Raw genomic sequence first — 10,885 nt, forward strand, 5'->3', positions numbered from 1 at the left:
ACAGTGAAAGCCACAGTTTCCTTGCAATGTTCGATAAAGTCCGAAAACAACCTTACATGACTTTTGTTGGTGGACCAGGATCCGGAAAATCGGCAACAATTCATCACATTGCCTTGATACTCCAGAAGGAAGGATGCGAGGTTGTTTCAATTAAAGATATCAGGAAGATCGATGTATATTCTAACTCTCGTCATCCACAAGTATTTATTATTGATGATGTGGTAGGTGTGCATGGTCTTCAGAAACAAAAGTTAGAGTTATTGATAGATTATGAGAAAAGAATTTCAGATCCCTCCCATAGAAATACAAAAGTACTAATGTCATGTCGGGAAGTTGTATTTAATGAATGTTACAAATCATTTTTTCTAAATGAGAAAAACATAATTCTAATGCAAAGTTCCGAATATGCATTGAATGATGAAGACAAAAAATCAATACTTCAAAAACACGGCTTGGATAGAGATTTGTTGTCCCCTACATTACTGGGAGAAAAAGTGGATATGTTTCCGCTGTTGTGTTACTTATACTCAAAAGCGAAAAAATCTATAAAAAATGTTGGAAGGTTTTTTACCTGTCCAGTTGAATGCATTTTAGAGGAATTTGACAAAATGCAGCAACAAAAAAGATTGTGCTATGCAACACTAGTCTTATGCATGTTAAATGACAGTAAAATTTCCAAAGCAATATTGAAAAACACAGCTGAATACGTTTTCTATGAAATGAAATCAAAAGTACTAGAGAGTTGTAAGGTTGGAAGTTACACTGAGGTATTTAAATTTGTTGGCGCAATTTCAGAAATGGAAGGGACTTACTTGAAACTCTGTGGCACTGAGTATACATTTAATCATTACTCTTTGTTTGAAATCCTTGCATATCATTTTTTTTCTCAGTTTCCATGTCTGTGTTTGAAATATATGAACAGTACTTATATTGCTAAGTGCGTGAAAGTACATGAATATAAAAAAGAGTTAGGAGATGTATGTAAATTCAGTGAGAAAAAAGTATTTAGTGCTGAGAAGCATGAAGGAGAAAGAAGTGAAAGATGTCATGATTCAAGTGAACCCTGTATAAGGTTAAAAGAATTTCAGTATCCGATGTTAGCGGAGCGTTTGTACAGGGATATAGAAAATATGGAGCTGTATGATGTTTTTATGAATGATATTTTAAAACAACCTAAAGTATGTGAGGCTTTTATTGCGATGTTAAAGTCAAAATCTTACACAGAGTTGAAGTCTTTATTTCTGACAGAACAGAAAGATGTGTCTAAGGTAGTGAGTAAAGGACAGCGTGTGGCAAAAGGGAGTGAGAAGAGGGAGGAGTGGAGCAAAGACTGGAACAGACAAAGAGTTTTGGTGAATGAGAGAGGTATAATGGGAAAAAAGTACGGTGTCAGGGTTATCAGTTGGGTAGTGTATTACGGACACAATCAGATCTTAAAATATATTTTAAAGCAAACTGATTTACACAACGAAACAGATATTGAACTTTTTTCGACGTCCTTTAACCCCACACTAAGCTATAAAACAAACGAGCGAGAAAATAACATTGAAACAATTAATGCAACAGACGAATTATGTTTATCGAACTCAGTTATAAAAAAAAGGAATCAAGAACAGTACAATAGTATGTGTGTTTCCGAGAGCAACCGCTTATTTTTATTGAGTTGTTATGGTGGAGATTTAGAGACTGTAAGAATACTTATCAAGTATGTTGACATAAATGCAATAAACAGGAAACAGCAATATGATGAAACACCACTGACTGCAGCATGTGAATGTGGACATTTAAATGTAGTGAAGGAGCTACTAGAAGCCGGTGCTGATACCAATCCAGAATGCCGGAATAATACACCACTGACAGCAGCATGTGAGGGTGGACAAATGAGTGTAGTAAAGAAGCTAATAGAAGCTGGAGCTGATATCAATCCAGAAGATAAGGATACTACACCACTGATAGCAGCAACTAGGAGTGGAAATATAGATGTAGTGAAGGAATTACTAAAAGCTGGAGCTGATATCAATCCAGGAGATCGGGATACTACACCACTGATAGCAGCAAGTAGGAGTGGACATATAGATGTAGTGAAGGAATTACTAAAAGCTGGAGCTGATATCAATTCAGAAGATCAGGATACTACACCACTGATAGCAGCAAGTAGGAGTGGACATATAGATGTAGTGAGGGAATTACTAAAAGCTGGAGCTGATATCAATTCAGAAGATCAGGATACTTCACCACTGATAGCAGCAAGTAGGAGTGGACATATAGATGTAGTGAAGGAATTACTAAAAGCTGGAGCTGATATCAATTCAGAAGATCAGGATACTACACCACTGATAGCAGCAAGTAGGAGTGGATATATAGATGTAGTGAGGGAATTACTAAAAGCTGGAGCTGATATCAATCCAGGAGATCAGGATACTTCACCACTGATAGCAGCAAGTAGGAGTGGACATATAGATGTAGTGAAGGAATTACTAAAAGCTGGAGCTGATATCAATCCAGAAGATCAGGATACTACACCTCTGACAGCAGCATGTGAGGGTGGAAATATGAGTGTAGTTAAGAAACTACTAGAAGCGGGAGCTGATATCAATCCACAAGGTTGGTATAATACACCACTGACAGCAGCATGTGAGGGTGGACATATAAGTTTAGTGAGGGAGCTACTTGAAGCTGGAGCTGATATCAATCCACAAGGTCGGAATTATACTCCACTAAGAGCAGCAGTGAGTGGTGGATATATGAATCTCGCGAAGTGGCTACTGGAAGCGGGAGCTGATATCAATCTACAAGGTCGGGATTATACTCCACTAAGAGCAGCAGTGAGTGGTGGATATATGAATCTCGCGAAGGAGCTACTGGAAGCGGGAGCTGATATCAATCAACAAGGTCGAAATTATACTCTACTAAGAGCAGCAGCGAGTGGTGGATATATGAATCTCGTGAAGGGGCAACTGGAAGCGGGAGCTGATATCAATCAACAAGGTCTTGATAATACACCTCTTAGTGAGGGTGAACATATGAGTGTAGTGAAGGAACTACAGTAGTGTGTCGATGTTATCTAAGAAGGATATTAGATTTAGACATCGTTATCTAGGGAATACCGAAGGGGTGCAGAGGAAAAAGTTTTTTGATAATGGGGTTAATAGCGGCAAACAGAATGTAGTGAAGGAATTACTAAATCTGATATTTAAGTGTAGTGAAGAATCTTCTAAAGCCAGGTTGATGGTTATCTACAAGAGTTCATTAGTGCGCCACTAATAATGAAATGTGAAGGTTAATACATGTAAGTGTAAATAGTGAAAGATCCGCTCAAAGGTGCAAGGGTTCATGTTATTAAATAAACAGATTAAATTCTTTTATTTTATGCATTAAATAAATTTGAAACGCTCATTTCTCTTATACTACTTACAATAGTTACATCGCATATCTACCTGCCTGTTTATAGAAGCCCCTTATCATTTTATATTTCATTAGTGGAAACAACGTTAACGTAAACATTATTATAAAATACATGTATTGAAAGTGGAGGACTTGCTGTAGATGTACTTTTTTCCAACGGGTCATAATTCCGCGGAAACTCAATTTCTGTTTAATCCGCACGTAGAAAATTACGCGGATTTCTTAGACTGTCAATGTATGCCTTACATTTACATTTAGTGCGCTTGGACAAATTTCCGCTGAAAATGTTTGACCACGTTCATAGCGTTATATCACGCGGAAAAATGTACTTCTACTGTTTTTAAATGCTAGGTAAGTGTGATAAGGGAAAATGATGAAGACATATTAAGCATGATATGACAGAGTTGAGTTTCGTGTGTATCGGAATGATTGCACATTTAATTATGTCGAAGTAAAACGTCTGTTTCTTAAGGTTCTGTATGTCAATTTCCAGCTATAGGCATGATTAACTTTATCTCTGATTCGAATATTTAATATCTTCAGTTTACATTGATTCATGTTGGACTTGAGATTGTTTTTCCCATAAGAATAATTTTATAAAGAGTATGATAATCTTTCTGAATGGGTGGATTTATGTTATTGTTAGGCTAAGATACAAAAAAAAAGTGATTTTAAGAGTATGAAACAGTATACCTCTGTTCTAAAAAGACAAGCAGACCGTTTAGTACGTTTAGAAAAAAAAGATGATTTTCTTAACAAAAAGTGTTGTCATGCAAAAGTGTGCTGAGTGTTTAAAAGATAAAGGAGAGAAAAAGGAAACGTTTAATATTAAAAAAATATAAAAACAATACAGGTCTATGAATAGAATATAAAACACAAACCATTTGAAATTCCAGAAATGGAATCAGGGGCCTAGGAGAAGTAAACAATCCATATCGGCAAGTCCCACCTGCTGTATTGTTTTTATATTTGCCTTTGCATTCATCAGGTAGTCAAATTTGATGTAAAAAAGATGCCTTACAATTGATATGAAACATGTCGTTCCCCAAAAGAACAAATAATAGAATAAATGAGCTTTTAAAGTCACCATAAGAAGTATAAAATTTATCAAAGCTAATTGAAAAGTTTATAATTTCTTGTATCAGTAATTCCTCAGTTAATCATCTGCCTTGGTATAATGATTGATACTATTCTTCAGTATCGAATACGTTTTGAAACGTAATTATAGTGTTATGAGATATGTGCGAGACAGTGAAAGAGAGAGAGTCGTGACTCTAGAGTAGGTTATTATGATGGAGGAAATGAGCATTCAGGCTAATCTGTGTTAGACTAAGTTGGTGTGTCTCTTCCAAACAGTGCATGATAGATGTGGAACTAATTTAGAAAAAAATGGTTGATTTTAAAAGAAAAAGGTGATTGAGAGGTAGGATATGTTATGGGATTTCAACAACATCGAAATCATTGTATTTAAAATTCCTCTTGAATACAAATTATTAGTATGATTAAATGTTATCAACATTTTCCCCCGGGTATTGCCTTCTCATATTACTCGTATGAGTGAATTTTATATATTAATATTCCTATCCGGAAATTGTTTTGTATTACATGGATAATTATCAATATTCCTGTCCATGTATTGTTTTATATTACATGTAGGATTGATTGTAATGAATAGTCTTGAGAAGAGATTGGTTTTATTTTACATGTATGATGAAATGTTATCAATATTCTTGCCAGGAAATTATTTTTTTCATAATAGAAATTATCAAATGTAATCAATATTCTCGTTTTAATATTGGTTTTATATCAATTTGTATATGTACGATAAAATGTAATTACATGTAATAGTCTTGTCATGACATTGGTTTTACATGTATATCACAGGTCTGAAAAAATGTATTCGAATGCCTTGTCATGCCATTGATTTTGAATTACACTTCATCAATAGTTCTCTCACGCAGCATTAATTGTTAAGGCTGCGTAAAGGGGGGAGGAGTTATACTTGAATCCCACACAGCATGTTATTAACAAATCAATGATCGCAATTAGTTTTTGACAAGGGCATACACATAATAGATCATAACCATTTTGTTAAATATAAATAAAGGATATTTTCCTTAACTCAAAAAGTTTTACTTGATTCTTTACATAGAGAAAGTAACTGAAAAGGACATAAAATACTTGTTGGAAGTCAAATATATTTCGACTAAAGCCCAATTACTCGAAATTTTAACTAATAAAATGCGAGTTCTATTCAAAGGAGCAGAACTCTCCATAAAGAACAAGGTTTTCTGAAATCACAAATTTTCGTGCGGGGTCTTATTTTCTTTGTTTTTAAGGTTTGAAGAGATCCATGAATTTATGTATATCACGAAATGTAAAATGTTACATTACTTTTCAACAATTGTTCATCCACGAAAACAAATCCCCACGAAGCAAAGATTTTTTTCCCAAACCACGAATATTTGAGATTGAGATTGAATACTGTTCGTTATCTCCATGTCCTTCTTTGACCCAAAGAAAGTGTGAGTTTACAGTATATAAAAACAATAAATAACCGGTTTTAATTTCAAAAAGGGTATACACTTGCTACATGTTTATTAAAACATGTTTATGACCTACATTCAGTACACATGCTATGCCTTTATCACGTGACTGTCCGGGACTAAAATTTGGTACAGAGTGTGTAATGGTACGTAACGTCGATGATCATTCAATTTATAAAACAATTTTATAATAATAATTCAATTAATTAATTTCCCGGTTTTTTTTTTTGTTTTTTTTTTGCACAGCTATATTCTGTTGATTTCTGCATGGTAAGCCTTAACAGTGCTGGTCATAAGAATGGTTTCATAAATATGCTCACTAGATTTGTCAGTTACTGATTTGAATATGACAATGCACATATATGATTACACATATTTATAATGAAAAAAAACTAAAATATATAGTATGTGGAGCACGTGTAAATTATGTATATTAAATATTGAGAATGTATTTTGACAAAAAATGGTCTAACGGAAAATAATTGGAAATCATGAATCATTTTTTTATTTTTGTCATGTAAACTATGTTCATTTTATCTGGAGTTGTCTTTGTCTCAACTTTTTTTATTTTAATTTCTTTTTTTTTTTAAATATATATTTATTAATATGATAACATATTGCAAAATATATAAATACATTTCTTAAAAATTACAAAAAATAATCCTTAAAAAAGGAAAACTATTTTAGAATAAATCGTTCAAATAAAATTACATAGTAAAAGCAATTCCAAAGTTTTTTTTTTTTATCTGTGGTACATGGGTATACATTTTCAAGCGTGCTGCTATAGTTTATAATAATTATGTTTCAAACGCAATTTGTATTTTTCATTGTATGTTTAGTTACATTGTAATTTTGATCATCCTGTGTCTGTGTGGGAGATGCTTAAGAATTGTGTTTATACATACTCGTGGTAAACAATGTGTTTAATATAATTGTTTGAATTTTGAATAAACATTTTGTAAAAAATAATAAATCTTCTGTGTTCATATTGTTATGGATTGTGATAAAAATTAAATCCATTGCTCATCTAATTTGTCCCTTAAATAATTCTGTTTTAACATTGAAGAAATAATAGAATTAATATAATGTCCATTTTAATTATTTTTAACATTTTCATGAAGAATATGAAGAGAATGAACGGTAATCATGCTAAAACTCCCTAAAAACTATAAATGAAGAATAGGGAGATAACGAACAGTATTCAATATCAAAATTCATAAAAAAAAATACAGAATAGGAACAGAGCAAACACAGACTTCAAAAAACATTAGAAGTGGGATCAGGTGCCATGGAGATTAAGCATTCTAACCAACCTGTCACACCCACCGTGTGCTCCTTTTTTTTTATAATCAGTAAGTAATTGTGAAAGTATTTGTATAATAGTTTGGATCTCGATAACATGTGCACATACTATTTTGGAATACTTAAAAGGTACAGATAATTAAACTGTGTCCTTTATTCAACATTTATTTCTTCCAAATACCTGACTTAAGTTTGCAGGTGTCTATTATCTTTGAATATAAAGGCCATATCATTTCATAGTGTTTTTATAAAACGAATAGTGGTTCATATATTTATATATTAAAGAAGTTTTGTCTTTATTGTAGAATTACCTTTTCCGCATAGAATTGGGTTGGTAAGCTGTCATAAATTTTTCACGTGAATTATATATCAGGCAAACAGAGGTAATCTTAAAAAAATTCTGTTAATGCTTAACTGCGGATTGAACCGTTTAAAAGTGATTCTATGACTTTATGTTCCACTGGAAAGAAATTCGTCTACCTTTCATCAGCATTGTCATTAATACGCAGGTATGTTGTGGCTTCGACAAATATTCTACTTGCCCATACAATATGACGTAATTATCATAGTAAGCTATATGACATGAGGTTCAATAATAACAATTTCTAAAAATCTATATTCAAAGATCGATTTAATGAAACCTGTAAAAGCCTAACATAGACAACATCTTGGCATTTTGGGGTGGTAAATAAATATCTATGTTTTTGTCGAGGATGTTAAATACCAAACCCATGACGTCATAGATATTGATCAGTATTAGCAGAGTGAAAGTGAAGGAGATTTCATGTAAACAAACACAAAAATCATAAAAAGCATTTAGAAGAAATATCATGTATGATCCATCCGGAAATAAAGGTTATTGATAAGGTATGTTAAAATATTCCAACGGCTTCTTTGTTGTTTATGAAAGCAAAAAAATGTTTTTTATTTCCCGATTAGCCTCACCTCTGTTATTAAAAAAGATACAAAAGTTCAACACTCTATCAAAAGTTCTTATTCAATAGTTTTTGGAAAGTGCTGCTGGAATTGTATGGTTAACAGGTTTTAATGATTGGTTCCGATCTTATGTACAAAATGTAAAATTTTTGGTAAGGTTTAATACAAAAGTTTGGATTAACTTTTTTCTGTGGTGTCCTAGGATACTTAGGATTGTAGCAGTTATTTTCATGGTCTTGAAATTATTTTGCATAACTAAATAACGCGGGTTTGTTAAGGCAGCACACGGACCAGAATTCTCACTAATAATTAATATTTTTTTATAGCATGTAACACTAATAAATCGGAAAAGTCATGGATAAAACTTGTGCTATCATTATGGATTTTACAGACTTCAATGGGACTTATACTACAGGACGCACTTCACCACGACGTCATCACGTTACGTCTAAAATTAGAAAAAAATACCTTAATAAAAAAGTGAACACCAACTCGGGGATAATTAATTTCAATTTGTAATAATTGTTATGCAAAAACATCTCTGTACTATGAAAAGTGCTGCTAGAATCCTACTGTCCCACATGTACATGTATCACAGAAATGATTATTCAACACTTTAATTTCGGACGAAACCTTCCCAATTTATTTTTTTACATCTTGTTCATAAGATCGAAAAAATTGCATCAATTCCTGTAAACCATACGATTCTAGCAGCACTTTCCAAAATAAATAGAATAAGGACTTTAGATAAAAGCAAAAATTACGTTTCAAAGAGTGCGGCGTAGTGTTGAACTTTTACATCTTTTTTTTTATTACGAACGGCAGAAAAAAGTCTAATGGCAAGTAAACAACCTGCTTGCTCTTATTTTACGAAGAATTTGTAGAATTATATTAGCATACCTTATTCATAAGCTTTATTCCCACATAAATTATATATGATATTCATTCTAAATGCTTTTAAACTCCGACTTCTTGTGTTTGTTTACGTGTATTCTCGTTACGTGTGAACCTCCCTCTGCTACTGCATCATCAACAGTTATGACGTGACGTGTTTGGTATTCAACCCCTGTAATAAATACAGAGACCGAACGTAGCCCCGTGGGGATCCGGGTTAGAATAGGTCCTCAGTACCCCCTTGCTTGTCTTAAAAGGCGACTAAATGAGGCGGTCCTTCGGATGAGACCGTATAAACCGAGGCCCCGTGTCACAGCATGTGTGGCACGATAAAGACCCCTCCCTGCTCAAAGGCCGTAAGTGCCGAGCAAAGGCCGTAATTTGCAGCCCTTCACCGGCAATGGTTATGTCTCCATATCAGTGAAATATTCTGGAGAGGGACGTTAAACAGTATACAATCAATCAACCAGAGACCGATAAACAAAATTCCCTTTATATTATGCCTCTGCATATTTTGATTCATTTTTACGACCTCAAATCAATCTTAGATATTGATTTTAAGAAATTGTTATCTCAAAATTTTACGCCATATAGCTTACTCTGACGTCATATCATATAGGCAAGTAGAATATTTGGTTGTAACCTTAATATACCTGCGAATAAATATAAATTAACAATCCCTGGGCCAGTGTTGAACTTTTCACTATTCATTAAGGCAATTTTTCTTTTTATAGATGTCATGAAGGAGCACGTTCTGTGGTGTAAGTCCCATTGATTTCTATAGAATGAATAATGATAGCAACAGTTTTATCCATTACTTATCCGATTTATCAGTGTAACATATTTCGAAAAATCACCAAATTAAGATCTGTGTGCTGCCTTAACATACCTGTGTACAGTATACGTGTTATGATGACCAATAAATATTGTAATCGTGTCAGTTGATGAATCTTTTCAAAGTCTGCAATTTATCGACCGACTGTCAGTTGGCACTGAACAAATAAAACCTTTGGAGAGAACCATCATAGGTTCAATGATAAAAATAAATTTTAAAATCACAAATTACATGGGCAATCTACTGTCCATTGGTGAAAGTGACTCTTCTTGTTACGGCCATTTCGGTAACTAGACTTTTCAGTGTCACTGTAGTTGTACGTGATGTGATGTCATCGTTTTGGGGACACATTTTTGTGTAGAGTCCGTGATATTATGGCAGAACGCAGCGGGGCTTGGTGCCTGCTGTTTTTACTAGTTTGCCATTTAGAAGTCTAGACTAGTATACCTTGTACTGATACTGTATGTCACTGGAAGAAATTTCTATTTTGGTCATTGTTATATTGTTTGTCGTTTAGCTGTATACATTTACACTACACTGTATGTTTGTGATGTCTCGGTAATATTTTGTAAATTTATTAATATCAGTATAAAGTTATTGTTCGAAGAACATGTGCATTAATTATACCCACACTTTCTAAAGAAAATTTGGGTAATTGTTGTTACTTATGTCTGTCCGTCAGTCCGTCTGTCGGACTGTCACGCTTTTCTTCCCTGAACTTTGATTTTGGGGAATTTGATTTTTGCCCCGGGATCAAATGGGGGTTAAAAAAATGCTGTTTTATGCAAAAATCCCTGTCTTCCCTGAACTCTTCCTTCATTTTATTCAGTAGCCTAATTATATTTAAGGAGATGGTTGGTGGCGTCATGTAGATGTTCAGTAAAGTTTCGGAATTTTGATTTTGCCCCGGGGGTCAAATGGGGGTAAAAAATGTATTTTTCTTGCAAAAAGCCAAGTCTTTCCTGAA

At 33.6% G+C, this 10,885-nt stretch overlaps 1 protein-coding gene across 1 annotated transcript; it reads left to right on the forward strand.

The window, feature by feature from the left end:
• Window positions 1–1,094: 1,094 nt before the first annotated feature.
• Window positions 1,095–3,050, forward strand: LOC134280373 (ankyrin repeat domain-containing protein 17-like). Its single transcript, XM_062762780.1, has one exon. The coding sequence runs from the start codon at window positions 1,095–1,097 to the stop codon at window positions 3,048–3,050; it is 1,956 nt and encodes a 651-aa protein (XP_062618764.1).
• The last annotated feature ends 7,835 nt before the right edge of the window (window positions 3,051–10,885 follow it).

The sequence above is a fragment of the Saccostrea cucullata genome, unplaced genomic scaffold (genome assembly GCF_032062105.1).
Source record: "Saccostrea cucullata isolate Sc308-1 unplaced genomic scaffold, CSIRO_AGI_Scuc_v1 ctg794, whole genome shotgun sequence".
Lineage (NCBI taxonomy): Eukaryota > Metazoa > Mollusca > Bivalvia > Ostreida > Ostreidae > Saccostrea > Saccostrea cuccullata.